The sequence below is a fragment of the Schistocerca americana genome, chromosome 2 (assembly GCF_021461395.2).
Source record: "Schistocerca americana isolate TAMUIC-IGC-003095 chromosome 2, iqSchAmer2.1, whole genome shotgun sequence".
Classification (NCBI taxonomy): domain Eukaryota; kingdom Metazoa; phylum Arthropoda; class Insecta; order Orthoptera; family Acrididae; genus Schistocerca; species Schistocerca americana.
In genome coordinates this window covers 659998303-660016046 of record NC_060120.1, presented here as the reverse complement: position 1 = coordinate 660016046, position 17744 = coordinate 659998303, and the positions used below count along the sequence as shown (strand labels likewise).

The following is a 17744-nucleotide window of genomic DNA, read 5'->3' as shown; positions in this document are numbered from 1 at the left end:
GTGGTGTCAGATTGATGTGTAGCTTACCCCAATGTGTAGATTTGGTTGGAAAGTGACAATTTGGTTGTGAGCTGGTGAAGCCAGCAAATGTGAAAGCAGAAATCCTGGGTCTGATGACAGACTAATTTGTAGTTGAGCCTGTTCGAAAAATTACCACTGATATCACATTATAGTCGCCCTGTTGTTTACAATGTTTGTCACATGTCTCTGATGTCACGGGTCAAAGCTAACAGCTAGTCCCGAATATTCCTCTTCGTCCACAGGCACAAAAACAACAAAATATTCTTAATTGCAGTAAAGTTAAACATCTAAACTTCCAGTGTTAAAGAGTAGTATTGGGTTTGAATGGTTATTGTACTTCCAGGCACTGAAAAGTCTCAAAGTTCGAAACTGCCATTGGATGACTGTTGGATGTCTTGAAGCAATTTCATTTCACCAAAGCAGTTTGGAAGAAGCTGACCTGACTTCATGTTGGGATTTGGGAGATAGTAGCCTTGAAACATTTGTCAGAAAATTTGACAGGTAAATTAAAGAAGAGAAAAAAGGAAATAAGTAACCCTTGAAATATAATGTCTTGTGGAACAGCAGCAGTTGTTTACCAGAAAACAATTATTGAATAAGTACATATTGAATTTAGACCCTACTTGATATTTTTAACTGTTTTTTGTGTATTTCAACCACCTTTCTCAGTAATGTTTTTACAAACCTGATATGAATTGCTTAAGATGAAGCAACAGCAACTTAAAATAAAAGAAGTAAGATAAAACAAAGGTAACTTGAGATTTGAGAAATGTACAAAAGCTGACCAAGTCTTAAACAAACATCCATAGTTCTGTGCCTACATCAAATAATATTGCACTAGTACTAAATGTCATTATAGTCTCATCAAAATTAAAGTTTGGTTGACTCTTCAAATCTGGAAACCGAATTCCCCCAATCACATCTTGCAGCTTCACCATTGCCATTGTGTAACCATGGAACCATGGTGTGTAGTTCCATGTAGTGTTTGAGCAGTGTGGTATACATATATAACACATTATTGGAGCATGTCATTTCTTTTTTACATTCAGCAGGGAAGTAAGTGATCTGCTGTTCTGGCAACGAGGTCTCTGTGTGCACCTTCACTGAGAGCTAGTTGGCAGTGATCTAACTGCAGAAGACAGACATTAAGTAATCGGTTGTTTAAATCATTTGTGCTTAGAACAGTTACTGGTATGGTAGCTGGTATAGGCTGTGTAAATAGTCCCATGAACACGTGTACAACATGGTTAATATGGCCTGGTACAGCTCATTGTATCAGAGAATGGACTACTTACACTTGCCAGTTGCCTTGATTGCTAGCATCACAGTTGGGTGGGGAAGATGTTATTAGCTTTATTAATTATGGTTACCTAACACATGGGATACATCATCTCTTAAGATGGCACAGCCACTGGGCATTGAGAGTGCTGGCAAGTTAAAGGTGTACTTTAATTAGGAGAAAACTGCTTCCACCATAGTCAGTTGGCATTGGCATAGCTGAGTATCCCGTATTGTAATGGCAGATATGCAGGCTTCAGAGCAGCAAAACATTATCTAATTCAGTGCTGGATAACATCATCAGTTGGATGTGGACTATAGTTTTCCCTTTTTTGCATAGAGACTGCCCATTTTTTGCCATCTACATTTACAATCTTGTGTGTAGATGTGTTTATCATATGTAAACAGTAGCAATGCAGGTTATGACTTTTATATTTGCAGTTAGAAGTTAGACAGTGAGGTATTGATATGAGCCTTTTATTTGGTTTTAAGTATGAGGGAGAGAATGCTATCACTGTCTGACTTATATCATCTTAAGTATGATAATAGAAAGCCTTGTAGAATGTAAATAATTCGAGAACAAAGGTAATAACTTACGAAATAATAAAGCATTGAGTCATGAGTAAGCACATAAATAAGACTCGGCATTTTGCCAACTGTCATACAAATCATTTTTAAGCTGGAGTACATGTACACATGCCTTTGCTATTTGGTGAGTTGTTCTCTTTATTCCTAAATTATTTAGGTTGATATCAACTCCATCCTCCAGAATATGAGGTCAGTGCATTAACAGCTTTACTGCCTCATTTGGAAGGTTTGTGCTGTATAACGTTGCTTGATTTACACACAGTTTGTTCCAGGTAACTTCTGAATCCCAGTTAGACCTTGGATTTTTTCAGCTTCCATTTTAAACTAGCCCTCAGCTGTCGATGATGTAAGGAGTCACCAAAAATGGCACATTGTTCAGATTTCACATTAAACTGTAGATCCCCTGTACCCAGTTGGATAACAGGAGTAAGTTAGGGACATGCAAGCCACGCAAGTGGCGTCCAGTTGAGAGACTTGACCCAGGCCAGTGAGCCACATGGAATATACCTTCATTTTAACTTGTAATAGAAAACATGGTTCCACTCTTCATTATTGCTTACACCAAAGACACCTGCTAATGATTACTGGACTGTGAAGATGCAGTTGTGCCCCTTGCATCAACTCCATACTCCATTCCCACCATATTCAACTTTTCTTCTCAGTCCATGTGAAATACTTGAGTTAGCAGACATTACAGCTGTTTATTTTACATCTTGGCACATGATTTCCTCATGAAGACAAAAGCGAAATACGAGAAGGTGGTTATCCTCTCTCATAACTACCCTCTACTCTGAGTCCTCTGCCAAATCTTTAATTGTGTAGTATGCGTTAGTTATGAAGAATGTTTAGCTGCCTTTTTAAACAGATGTATTTTAGTAATGTTTCTCATTTCCTTTGGCATGTTATTATACAATTTTATCCTTTGATATAAAATGCTGTTTTGAGCTTTTTGTTTCTTTTTTGTGGGTAAATGTTATTCCAGACTGATTCTTATTTCTTGATTATGTATAGAACTATTAGTGAAGTATTTAGTACTGTTTTGCCTGATATGCACCACAGATTGGTACATGTACTCATTTGGTGCAGTAAGGATAGCTTTCTACTATGAGCTCATTGACTATTTCCAGTTATTATTCTTATGGCTTTTTTCCGCAGTTTCAAAACTGTGTCCATGTTTTATGCTTTTGATTTGATTTGATTTTTTATTCGTCCAGTTTTATCATACAGCACAAATTGTGCAACTGATATTGGACAGGTCAAAGATAAGTTACAATAATACGTAGTATTACCAAAATAGTCTTCTTCTTCATGTGCCGTCTCCTCTAAGAAGGTTGGCTGTCATCATGGCAATTTCTGATTTTGATTTGGCTGATCTAAGGAGTTCTGACGTTGAACAGTTGTACCAATTTTTTAAATTGTCAATCCAGGATGTCCGTCTTCTACCCCTCGTTCTCTTCCCACAAATTTTCCCTTCTAGTATTATTTGCAATATTTTGTAATTTACTCCCCTAATAACATGGCCTAAATATTGTAGCTTCCTTACTTTAATAATTTTAATTAATTCTTTTTCCTTTCCCATTCTTCTTAGGACATCTTGATTAGTAATCCTCGACACCCAACTAATTCTAAGTATTCTTCTATAGAAATAGTAGGCAAATTGAAAATAGGTACCTATTACAATTAATTTTGTTACATATTCAGAAATTCTCTGACAGAATAGAAAGAGTGCTTTATTAGAAATGCCTTTAGTTTAGCTTTAAATATTGAATGAGTAGCATTTTTTTGTTTCCTCTGGTATCTTATTGTGTAGTATTACACCAGTGTTAATTATGCTCCTCTGATAGGTGGATGTATATGTATATTTGTTTTCCCTCTGATACTATAGTTGTGTACATTTTTGTTAAAAAAAAAAAATAATAATGGCTCTGAGCACTATGCGACTTCTGAGGTCATCAGTCGCCTAGAACTTACAACTAATTAAACCTAACTAACCTAAGGACATCACACACATCCATGCCCGAGGCAGGATTCGAACCTGCGACCGTAGCAGTCGCTCGGCTCCAGACGGTAGCGCCTAGAACCGCACGGCCACTCCGGCCGGCTCATTTTTGTTCTGTAGCAGTTTGCCTGTTTTCAGGAGGTAGTCCCTAGTGGACAAGATAGTTTCATAAATGAATAAACTTGGAACATTTAGAACACAAAGCTCATTAAAATGGGGTTTAAATGCCTCCATCTTTTTAAGGCCACAAATTATTCTTAGAGCTCTTTTTTGCATTTGAAAAACCTTTACACTGTGAGTTGAGTAGCCCCAGAAAAAGATCCCATATCGGACTAGTGAGTGGAACTGTGCATAGTATGCCTGCAGTACTGTTGTTTTGCTTGTTGTAGCCTTTAAAATTCTTAGGCCATAGCACACAGACAAGTTATTTATATGTTTGTCCCACGTTGTCTTGTTGAACCCATAGACCCAAAAATTTTGTGACTCTTACATTTTCTAGGGGATCATTCTTTAATTGTGCTTGATTAGTTGGAGGAATTAAATGAAAATCGACACACACAGTTTTTTCAGTATTTACAATGATTTTGTTTTTTATGAACCACTCAGAAAATCTTTCTGCTGTGGACTGCAAAGTTTCTGGACTGGATCCAGTGAGCAACATGCTGGTGTCATCGGCAAACAGGACAGTTTTTGTCGGACTCATATATTCAATTAAGTCGTCCACATAAATCAAGCAGACTAGTGGACCTAAGATTGAACCCTGTGGTACACCATATTTTATTGGTAATTCACTAGAAAGAAAGGAGTTGTTTCTTGTTTTATTAATTTTGTTGAATTCATACTGAAGTGATACTTTCTGCCTGAAGTTCTTTAGGTACGAACACAACCAGCTACGCTCTACACCTCTTACTCCTCGTCTTTGTAATATTTTGAGCAGAATGCTATAGTATAGGACCTCAAAGGCTTTTGATAGATCTAGAAAAATATCTGCAGCAAATTTATGTTGGTCAAGGGATTTTAAAATGCAGTCTAAGAATTCGAAAATTGCTGTCTGTGTACATTTAGACTTTCTAAAACCATGTTGTTGTACTGTAAGAGGTGCATATTTATTTATGAAACTTAAGTCTGTCATAGAAGAGGTTTTCTAGAATTTTGAGAAGGAACTGTGACACGAGTCAGTAGTTCGATATTTTTTCAGAAGAACTTTTTTTTTTTTTTTTTTTTTTTTTTTTTTTTTTTTTTTTTTTTTTTTTGCAGTGGTGAAACTTCTGCTATTTTAAAAATATCTGGAAATACACCAGTTTTTAAAGAAAGTTTGAAAATATGTGGTGAGCACATGCTTTTAATATGAAATCAGGTACTTCATTAAGACCATTTGACATTTTATTGCTTAATGATTTAATTTTACTTGTAATTTCATTGGGTTTTGTTTCATAAACATACATAGAAACAGTAGAGATCAATGACTTGCTGGAGAAACTTGGGACTGATCCTTGACAGTGTACTTGAATGAGGTCTTCAGTTAGTAAAGTGAAGTATTCATTGAATTTTTCCACAACTAAATTTGGGTCTGTGACTTTTGAGCCTTCTAGTGCTAATGATACATTATTTTTCTTTGGTACTGAACTAACAAGTTTCTTTCTTTATAACTCTCCACGTGGATCTCATTTTGCTAGATGAGTTTCTTATCAAATTGTCATTCCACATAATTTTTGCCTTTTCGACTACTCTACCATAGATTATTTTGTAGGCTTTTGAATAATCTGTGAATTCGTGGGTTACTCTATATTTCTTGCAACACTACTGCAGAAATCTGTTTCTCTTGCTGGAAATTTTTATGCCTTTATTTACCCATTACTTATTATTATTAAGTTTTACTGTTTTTACTACTTTTGGAAATGCTGCATTAAAATAGTGAAGAAAGGTGCTCTGAAAACCCATGTACATGCTATCAACATTGTTCTGAGGGGCGATGCTTTCCCAGTTCTCCTTCACCAGTAAGAGATTAAAAATTCTAATGTTATCTTCAGAAAAGGTTCTTTTTTCGACTACTTTTTCAGAACTGCTACTACTTGTTGGCATTTCTGTACACAGCAGCTGTGCCTCATGATCACTATAACCCAAGCTCAGTATTCTGCTTGTGAATCTGTAATTTGTTTCTGGGATGGATATTTGGTCAGTAATGGAATTTGTGCACTCTGTTAATCTTGTTGGGCAGTGTATTGTGGGGATCATATTGAATGTGTTGGTCATATTTATCAAAGTATCTTTGGTGCTGCTGTCTTTTGAAAAATCAATATTGAATTCCCCACAAAGCACTATCTTCATATTTAGTGTACTGATCCTGTTCAGCAGAACCTCTGGTTTATTCATGAAGACTGGCAGGTTTCCGCTTGGTGCTCTATATATTATAATAACTATGAAATTAAGCTGTGGCAGTCTACTAATTGGAGAGTTCAAAGTCTTTTTCAATTGAGTCAATATAACTTTTACTGACATCACAGAACTTTATTTGTTCTTTCACAAAGGTAGCAGAGCCACCATGTTTGGAAAACTTGGTATAAAATGATTCGCTAATCTATATCCTGAGATTGAGGTTAATTTTACTTCATTATTTTGTAGCCAATGTTCAGTAATGCAAAATATTTTTCAGTTAGTGCATACTGGAGTAGTGCTTCCAACATGGAAATTTTATTTGTGAGTGACTGAACATTATGGTGTAGTATAGCAAAATCTGGGTGTTCAGTAACTTTAGTTGAAATGGTTTCTGATTCTTTATCTAATGGCATTTCTAATATAGCACTTAGCCTAAAAAATTTTCGGTATCTTTCTTGTGTGTGGCTTTTGTTTGATGGTGGCAATCAGCAGGTGAGTTAACTGTGAGTTAACTTCTGGAGCTTGTATAAGTTTTGCTTCATCCACATCTGTCTTCTTCAATTTAAACCATTTCATAATTTTCGTTTGGCTGACGGCTTGATTGTTTTTCTTGCCTAATCGGTTTAAACCACTTGGTAATTTGTGTTTGGCCATGGCACAGCTTGTAACTTGTCTAAAGCACTTATTAATCTCCATTTGTGTGTCACTTATACTTTTCTCTTCACTCTTCTTCGAAATGCGAGTAAATATTTTTTCGGCTAGGAATTTCTTTCCTGGCATATTTAAATGAAGTCCCTGTACTGTATGGAACCTTCGCTCCAATCTGTTTATATCTACAATATCGACATTCTTAAAGTTAGTGCATATTTCAGTGATACACTCATTTACAACATTAATTTCGCTGTTCACACAGAACCAGGGTGGTAAATCATGCTCATTTCTGTAATAACCTTGTGTGTCTCATTTCTATAGATGTTGTTTGATCCTCCTATTAATATGGCGATATCATGTTTATTCAAACTAGCTATGTCAGCTGATGTTGTTAAGTCTGCTATTTCACTCAGTGGAGCTCCTGGCTTTATGAATCCAGATGCCTTGAAACTGTATGTTCTCATCAACATTGCAGATCCCTGTAAAGAATACCATAACTAAGAACTGAGTGTACATAGCCATAGTATATCACTACAAGACGGTGCCATTACAAACTAATCCTTAAAAAGCTGGTGACATTGCTTTTGCCCATCCTTATGCTGAAGTGTTTTCTTTATGTTCAATGCAATTTATCACATACTACCCAGTTGTAATCATTCTCAAGGATTTCATTTGCTTTCTCTAATAGGAGTTCTGCTGTTTTTGTGAGTAGCTGTGATGATGATGTCATCAGCTCCGAGAACTTTTTCTCCATGTCTTAAACTGTCTGAAAAGTCATTGATATGTATTAAGAACAGAATTGGACCCAACAAACTATCCTGAGGGATACCAGTGATTGTCCGTTTCTTGTCTGACAATTGTTGTAATAAAAATTATCATCAGCAGGATGTGAACTATGTCCACCTTTTACACCCTGCTTTCCAAGTAACATTGGAACTACTCATTTGCTTTTCCTCTTACACCTAGTGCTTCTAGTTTGCTTAGTAGTATTTTATGATCAGCAGTGTCAGAAGCCTTGGATGAGTCTGAGAAAGTGTTGGTTACACAGTCATCCCTATCAAAAACTTCAAGTACCACTTTTTTGAACAGTGTAATGGCCAACAATTTTACTTGTCCCACTTCAGAAACCAAACTGTGCTTTGTTAAAAGGTAGTATTTGCTTGTGTAACTCATTAGTCTCTTTTTTGGTTCAAATGGCTCTGAGCACTATGGGACTCAACATCTTAGGTCATAAGTTCCGTAGAACTTAGAACTACTTAAACCTAACTAACCTAAGGACATCACACACACCCATGCCCGAGGCAGGATTCGAACCTGCGACCGTAGCAGTCCCGCGGTTCCGGACTGCAACGCCAGAACCGCTAGACCACCGCGGCCGGCAGTCTCTTTTTTGTGATGATTCTATTATTTAGGGGAATGAAGACAGTAGTGACACGGGCCTGTAATTTTCAGTGCTTTCTGCATTACCTTTCTTTAATAAGGGCAGAAGTAAAGTTTGGAAGGTAGGAGACGAGGTACTGGCAGAAGTAAAGCTGTGAGTACCGGGCGTGAGTCGTGCTTCGGTAGCTCAGTTGGTAGAGCACTTGCCCGCGAAAGGCAAAGGTCCCGAGTTCGAGTCTTGGTCGGGCACACAGTTTTAATCTGCCAGGAAGTTTCATAGTCTGTAATGTTAGTGAAAATTGGGATACCACATAGCTGTGTTAAGATTTTTAAATAAAGTGGGGATACTGAATAATTTTGTGGCTTTACGTTCGACAAGATTGAGAAGATTAGGGACCAGTACTGCATAGTTAGGACTTGCTATGTGTTGCTGAGATTCTGAATTCCATGCAGCCAAAAGTTCTGTATATTTTTCATTTCTAGTTGTATTGCTTGCCTTATTCGCTGTACATGAGAATTAGAAACTATAGAGCAATTAAAGTCAGGATGGAACATAATTTTAGGAGTGAGTAGTCTATTCAGGAAGCTTTTAGGGTTACAATATTAAAGAGAACTATTGCAGTACTAATTCGTAAAGAATCTGAGTTCTGAAGTGCATTATATGCTTCTTAGTCACACTGCACATGCATGATTAACCCCTTAACATATTGATATTTTTTCAAATTGTTGTTGTTGTTGTTGTTGTTGTTTTTGTTGTGGTCTTCAGTCCTGAGACTGGTTTGATGCAGCTCTCCATGCTACTCTATCCTGTGCAAGCTTCTTCATCTCCCAGTACCTACTGCAACCTACATCCTTCTGAATCTGCTTAGTGTATTCATCTCTTGATCTCCCTCTACGATTTTTACCCTCCACCCTGCCCTCCAATACTAAATTTGTGATCCCTTGATGCCTCAGAACATGTCCTACCAACCGATCCCTTCTTCTAGTCAAGTTGTGCCACAAACTTCTCTTCTCCCCAATCCTATTTAATACTTCCTCATTAGTTATGTGATCTACCCATCTAATCTTCAGCATTCTTCTGTAGCACCACATTTCGAAAGCTTCTATTCTCTTCTTGTCCAAACTATTTATCGTCCATGTTTCACTTCCATACATGGCTACACTCCATACGAATACTTTCAGAAATGACTTCCTGACAGTTAAATCAATACTGGATGTTAACAAATTTCTCTTCTTCAGAAACGCTTTCCTTGCCATTGCCAGTATACATTTTATATCCTCTCTACTTCGACCATCATCAGTTATTTTGCTCCCCAAATAGCGAAACTCCTTTACTACTTTAAGTGTCTCATTTCCTAATCTAATTCCCTCAGCATCACCCGACTTAATTCGACTACATTCCATTATCCTTGTTTTGCTTTTGTTGATGTTCATCTTATATCCTCCTTTCAAGACACTGTCCATTCCGTTCAACTGCTCTTCCAAGTCCTTTGCTGTCTCTGACAGAATTACAATGTCATCGGCGAACCTCAAAGTTTTTATTTCTTCTCCATGGATTTTAATACCTACTCCGAATTTTTCTTTTGTTACCTTCACTGCTTGCTCAATATACAGATTGAATAACATCGGGGAGGGACTACGACCCTGTCTCACTCCCTTCCCAACCACTGCTTCCCTTTCATGTCCCTCGACTCTTATAACTGCCATCTGGTTTCTGTACAAATTGTAAATAGCCTTTCACTCCCTGTATTTTACCCCTGCCACATTCAGAATTTGAAAGAGAGTATTCCAGCCAACATTGTCAAAAGCTTTCTCTAAGTCTACAAATGCTAGAAACGTGGGTTTGCCCTTCCTTAATTCAGCTTCTAAGATAAGTCGTAGGGTCAGTATTGCCTCACGTGTTCCAACATTTCTACGGAATACAAATTGGTCTTCCCCGAGGTTGGCTTCTACTAGTTTTTCCATTCATCTGTAAAAAATTCATATTAGGAATTTGCAGCTGTGACTTATTAAACTGATAGTTCGGTAATTTTCACATCTGTCAACACCTGCTTTCTTTGGGATTGGAATTATTATATTCTTCTTGAAGTCTGAGGGTATTTCGCCTGTTTCATACATCTTGCTCACCAGTTGGTAGAGTTTTGTCAGGACTGGCTCTCCCAAGGCCGTCAGTAGTTCCAATGGAATGTTGTCTACTCCGGGGGCCTTGTTTCGACTCAGGTCTTTCAGTGCTCTGTCAAACTCTTCACGCAGTATCGTATCTCCCATTTCATCTTCATCTACATCCTCTTCCATTTCCATAATATTGTCCTCACGTACATCGCCCTTGTATATAATTATGTTCCAAATTATGTTCCAAAAATACTAATTTTTAAATTAATGAGTAACATATAATAACAAATGGCATTACATAAGATAACTTTTAAAGCTAGAACAATGAGTTACAAAATTTTGAAGATCATCAATAATAAAATCTCAAGTTTACCTAGATTGTGGCAGATGGGGTATGCAGATTCTGTCTCAATGAGAGTAATCTCAGGAAGGGCACGCAACTACCCACTGTCACTAACATGGACTCTGTCCATAAAACAATGCTGACTCTGTCCATAAAACAATGCTGACTCTGTAGGGAAAAGGAATGGAAGAAGAAGAATAATATGAAGAAAATACTGTCTATTTCACAGATTGTTAACAAGTTCAACACTCTCCTATTACAGGAGCTGCTCTTCTGTGATCTTTTACAGTGTCCTCCATCATCATATCTGGTAACGATCCCATACCGCACAGCAATAACCTAGCAGAGGATGGTCAAGTATAGTATAAGCGGTCTCTCTAGTAGACCTGTTCCATATAAGTGAACTGCCAAAAACCTCATTCTTTGGTTTCTCATTCCCATGTAATTGTCTATGTAATTGTTCCAATTTAAGGTGTTTGTTACTGAGTGTCGTATATCAATTTTTGGATATTGCACATAATCTTCAGTATCATCAGTCTACTTCTTTTGAAATATTTGTGATTTGAGCTGTGTTTGATGACATAACAATATTAAAGTGTTGGGTGGCAACTGATTATGTATAGCCATCCAACATTATTAGTGTGTGGAGCTTATTTCAGTGGTGGGAAATATTGCAGCGTACCATGGTTGGCGTCACAGCATGTTTTAAATGAGACATTGTACAGTCAGCAACTATACTGTCTAGAACAATATTTATATGCAGCGAGGTGATTCTTCTGGAAAGCATGGAATTCTCTGGGAATCAAGTATACTGGAAAAATCAGGGAATTTCAGAGAATTCTGTATTTTTCACCTAGCACTGAATTGAATTTTGTTGAGTTTTAGAAATCACAAATTTTAAAATATTTAATGTCTCAAAGTGTGATAATTATATGAATATAATTCCACCTAAATTATCGATGTTTAGAAACTGCAGTTAAACTACCAATTTGGCTGGTATGTAGCTCAGCCGAGAGGAAAGAAGAGTTGTTACTGTGGTATGCTGTCCTCCCCCCCCCCCCCCCCCCCCCCCCCCCCAACCCTCTGCCCTCTCCCTGATTACCAGCTCACAATTAATTTATCCTTGCATGTGAAATTCTCAGGGATTTTTCTGTTTGCACTTCTATTGGAAACATGCAGAAAGGTTACCTGCACTGATGAGTTGTGAGGTGATGAAGTCTGCTGAACAGTAGGGCATCATTCAGACTGGAGGTAGAGGTATTCTTGTATACAGGGTGTTAAAGTAAGATTAATTGGAGTAGCTGGTTTGTCTCACACCAGCAACCAATGCAGTAGCCTATTGTTGCATCATGTACCTCCATAGTTAAGCTGCACACTGTGGCTCCACAACTGTGTTAGTTTTAAGGAACAGTATGCCTGCATGGGTGCGTGATCCCAAAGTCAATTGATGTATATCCTAATCAGCATGTATGACACATGTTCCAAGCAAAACATGTGATCTTCAACTTGTCTCTGACTGCTGTTAGGAAGTTGTTAGCATATTCAGAAGTTGTTAGCTCCATTTGGATGCTCATGGATCAGGATGACAACCCAACAGTTTCGGTGAGATTGTGATGAGGTGGAAAGGGGAAGGAAGGTGTTACATTGTGTTTGACAAAAGTGTGTTATAATTTTCCAAAGAGACCATTAATTTTGAAACAAAATTGCTGCAGCAAATGATACAAAATAGCTAAATTCTTGCTCTGACTGATCTATATAGGAAATTAAAATTGTAAATAGAAAATGAAATACGTCAATTAAGTCATCCAGTTCCTAAGTCTTTCACTGTGACTTATGTTTGGCATTGCCTTCTTCCCACCTGTTTTGAAATGTCAACTGTGTATCCTGATGGACAGATCATTATTAATGACATGGTACCCCCTCAATTTATGAGGCACTGTGGTTTGGTTCTGAACTCGATGCGGGACATTGCTGCGAAGATTGGTGATAAGACGAAAATTTCTTTCACAACTATGAACTGATTACCTCCATGTGGAGCACCACCACATAAGTATGTGTTAACAATCTTGGTTTTGCGAATAGGTATTCTTTCATTTATTTTAAGGAGCTCCCTAGAAAATCTAGGAGCAGCCTTCATTACAAATCATATAAACAAAAAATAAAAATGACAGTTTTTCCCCGTGTTTTTTTAAGTTGTTGCTGTTTTACATGTTACTTTGGTAAATATTTGCAACTTTTGTGGAGACAGAGTTAGAGAGTGGAGTCATGCAGCTCTCATCAAGCTTTAAGATATTTTTTGTCTAAACATTTGGCAGGCACAAATTATGTTTGTCACCTCTGCTGATCAGCTGACAAGATTGCCATCACTGCAGTGAATAACACCGCTGAAATACGCATAATAGTGGCTATAAGGGAATTGTGTTCTTAAGACTCAATTTCTGTCACAACAATAAACAATAAGCCTGAAACAATGTAGCAGTGATCATCTATGCCTCAACAATAAAAATACTATATCGACAAGTAAGGTAGAAAGTACATATATTGTTTCATGTTTAATGATAGCTGTTTTAATTCTAATATCACTTTTTTAAATTTTGTAATAATCAGCGTCCTATAGCTATCTCTCAGATTCATTGCCAGTGAACAAGCTTCTGAACTTTTGTGCTGCTGCAGCTGCATTATAGGTCTGTTGTAGCTCTGTATATCCATGTCAGCTGTCAGTCTAAAATACCATATCTAATTACACACACTGCTAGTACAACATTATTTAATGCCACACTTATGGATGTTTCGGTGTGGCTTAATCAAGGTTTATAAAACACTTGATGGTTTTAAGATATCTTTTCTAAGCTATATCTTTGTGTGTTTGCTTTAGAGAAGTTGCTGTAAGCAAGATATGCTAATATACTTGCAGAAAGAATACTCAGTGTCAATTGTGAGGCAGGTGTGTGTCTGTGATACAGCCATTTGCTCATTTTCCCCCCTCAGCATCAGTCACAATAATTATTCACAGCCTGTAATACACCAGTATTCAAGCTGTTCACCTGCAGATTCTTTTCTGTGCTAAATCCTTCGTAACTCTATGGAGAGGAAATCTACTCACTCTTCTCCAAAAATTTGACATTGCATAATGTTTATTTCAACTGTTTCTTTACCAACCACTGGTTTTGAGAATATTAGAATCTAGAACAGTCTTTCCTAATATCATCAACTCATCATATGCTGCTGTTTACTTATTCTTCCTATTCTCACCAGATATATTATTTCAAAGAAGATTGGGGCCTACTTCTCTATCACTGATTGAAGTATAACAAGTGTGAATTAATCTACCAAATCAAACTTGTTTGGCTGTCTTCTGATTTGTGAGGCAAAATTAAAATTTTAAAGAAAGAAGTATAAGTTCTCGCATTGAATGTCAGCTATGACATTGCATGTGGTTTTGGAGAAACGAACGAAAATGTCACAACACACTGCCAGTAGAATTATTTTTATTGGAATCTAGCAGAAAGAACAAATTCTAGATCCAGGAAGAATGGTTGAAGCTGTTGCAGAATATGTGCTGTCTGAAGCTTCCGGAAGGAATAAAACTGTGTGTTGGACTGAGACCGAACTCTGGAACCTTGCCTGTTGGGGGCATTACAGTCATCGATTGAACCCTCTAGCTGTGACATACTATCTGCTCTCACATTCACCAAAACCTCTCTGTCCTTTCACAGACTTCCTCCACACCTTTCTGGACTAGCCCTCCTGTTTCTGCAGTGGAATGACTTTGTCACAGCCAAGGGTATTGTTTCCACTATGAATTCTTCCCTCTGTGGCAGGGTGCACATTGTCTTGAAATCTTGTGGCAGGTTAGAACTGGGTATTGAGTTGGCACTTGAACCTGGAATCTTGCAAGGCTCCTGCTTTGTGTCCTGGTCCAGCACACAATCTCAATCTGCCAGGATACTTCAATTTTCTGATTGTTGGTGAGAGAAAGACCCTCTCCATGCTAGCTCTTGTGGAGTTCTGTGCCTCCAAATAAAAGTTGCCCATGAGATTTGCATTAATTATATTATTATATAAATTGTGAAGTGAAAGGTGTATTTTACCATTGCCTTTCCTGTCCTGTTCCACTGCCCCCCACCTCCTTCCCAAGCCCACCTTTGATATGCTTGCTCATTTATGTCGGATTGTATCTTGTAATACTGTCTAAAGAAAGACTACTATTAGGTAAATTGTGTGACTGCCTTTGCTGTTGGTATTAACATCAAAGTTCTTGATATTTCAGAATGGTATGTAGAACTCATTAGCTGAACATAATGACTGAGTAGCTGACTTCTCTGAAATTCTAAAGCATTGCCAATTCCTTTTTACAGATTGAGAATTTTGTGCATCTCCAATATTTACTCTGTCACAAATAGAACAATGTTTGCTATTGCTGCAAATTGTCGCTGGCTACAACACTTGAATGTCCAAGGTTGCTGGAGAATAACTGATGATGGTATCAGGTAAAAGAATCCTAATGCTACATTTGGTGATTTCTTTTAATTGAATTGTTAATTTTGATACATATTAATGAATGTTTCACAGAAGTATGTTACAAGCAGTTAATTTACGCCATGCGATGCTGTTTCTAATAAGTAAGAGTGGGAGATTTTGTGGAAAGTAATGCAGAATGAAAGAAGTGTTTAATGATGAACTGACATAATTGATAAAACTTAATTCAAATTATATGCAGTATATTTTTTTATACACAGAAGCACCAAGGAAAGTGGTATAGGCTTGCGTATTCAAATACAGAGATATGTAAACAGGCAGAATATGGTGCTGCAGTCAGCAATGCCTGTATAAGACGATAAGTATTTGGCGCAGTTGTTAGACTGGTTACTGCTGGAACAATGACAGGTTATCAAGATTTGCGCAAGTTTCAATGTGGTGTTATAGTCAGTGCACGAGCAATAGGACACAGCATCTCCAAGGTAGTGATGAAGTGGAGATTTCTCCGTACAACCATTTCATGAGTGTACTGTGAATGTCAGGAATTCAGTAAAATGTCAAACCTCCAACATCACAGCTGCTGGAAAAAGATCCTGCCAGAATTGTTCAACGTGACAGAATTGCCACCCTTAAACCAAATTGTTGCAGATTTCAATGCTGGGTCATAACAAGTGTCAGCGTGTGAACCATTCAACGAAACCACCGATAAGGGCTTCCGGAGCCGATGGCCTGCTCGTGTACCCTTGGTGACTGCGCAGCACAAAGCTTTATGCCTTGCATGGGTTCGTCAAAACAAGACATTGGACTGTTGATGACTGGAAATATGTTACCTGGTCGGATGGGTCTCGTTTCAAATTGTATCGAGCGGATGGACATGTTTGGGTATGGAGACAGCCTCATGAGTCCATGGACCCTGCATGTAAGCAGGAGACTGTTCAAGCTAATGATTATAAAGCATCCGCCTCGATTGCAAATAGAAACCGGATGTTGACCTAGGTTTTGGCGCGGATAACCACACCTTCTTTGGAACACACTAAAACTAGTTTTAATCACTAAATTATTCACGATTGCCGACGCGGTGCAGTGTTAAAAGTTCTCATTCTTAAAGCTGGTGGAGGCTCTGTAATGGTGTGGGGTGTGTGCAGTTAGAGTGATATGAGACACCTGATACATCTAGATACAACTCTGACAGGTGACACATACGTAAGCATCCTGTCTGATCACCTGCATCCATTCATGTCAGTTGTGCATTCCCAAGGAGTGGGCAATTCCAACGGGACAGTGCGACACCCCCACATGTCCAGAATTGCTACAAGTGGTTCAAGATACATTCTTCTGAGATTAAGCACTTGCGCTGGACACCAAACTCCCCAGATATGAACATTATTGCAAGCGTATCTGGGATGTCTTGCGAAGTGCTGTTCAGAAGAAATCTCCACCCCCCTCGTACTCGTATGGATTTATGGACAGACCTGCAGGATTCATGGTGTCAGTTCCCTCCAGCACTACTTCGGACATTAGTTGAGTCCATGCCATGCCATGTCATGTTGTGGGACTTCTGCATGCTCACGGGGGCCCTACACAGTATTAGGCAGGTGTATCACTTTCTTTGGCTCTTCAGAATAGTTTCCATTATGAAATACGAACATATTTCGGTGACAGTAACTTTAAACATTGCCATTTCCAACTGTCACAAGCAAACACAAAGAGAAAGCGGTATTCACGCAGTGATTCTGGATATCTCAGACAGTTTGGAAGTGACGGGAACGTGTTCATGCACTGACTGAAACTCTGAAAACAATCGGAGCAAGTCAGGTTTTCCTCAGATTGCAAGACATATGCATGTAGCTTTTTTGTGCAGTTGTGCAGATCTGTCTGCAAAAAATATCTGATTTTTTAATAGTGCAAGAAAGTTTCTTCTTTCTGAATGATGAAACTGGTTTTTTTGTGTAACAAAATGACCTTTTTTCATAAAGCTGTTTCTTTTAAATACAACATACTTTTATTTCACTTAGGCATGTTTCGTCACCTATTTAGATATCACTGTTTTTTATAATGAGTGTAATTTACATCCTGAATTAACAAGGTGACATTTGTTGGTAAATTATGGGTTAATGACATGTCAAGATTTCTTGTTGTAACTTCCTTTCCTGATGTGTTGTGTTTGATAACTTTTTTACACTTTTGTTCAGTTTAGGTTTACCATTGTTTCATTAGTATACCCTGATGAAGAAATTAAAAAGCATCTGGCATCACACCCAGATAGTCGTTTTTGCTGCATTTGCTGTTGCTCAGTCACAAAAAACAGTAGCAGAATGTATCTACTGTTACCCTTTAAGAATACCAGCAGTTTAATGAGGCAGAATATAAATTTCATCTTGATGCTCTTCTTGACAAGATGTGGTGCCGAATATTATTTTCACCTGCTAAAATTTTGGGATTTTCCTTTGTGTATTCTGGTATTGCTTTCTCTTATTTCTACCACATCTAAATAAATTTGTAGGAAGAAAATATGTT

At 37.8% G+C, this 17744-nt stretch overlaps 1 protein-coding gene across 2 annotated transcripts in view; it reads left to right on the top strand.

Annotated features, from left to right (window-relative positions):
- Positions 1–17744, top strand: part of LOC124594825 (F-box/LRR-repeat protein 15) — a 32653-nt gene that overhangs the window by 2370 nt on the left and 12539 nt on the right. For both annotated transcript variants that reach the window (XM_047133269.1, XM_047133268.1), the window contains exons 3-4: positions 365–522; positions 15107–15238. In XM_047133269.1, the coding sequence (XP_046989225.1) occupies positions 365–522; positions 15107–15238 (290 nt within the window). The remainder of the gene's footprint in view (positions 1–364; positions 523–15106; positions 15239–17744) is intronic.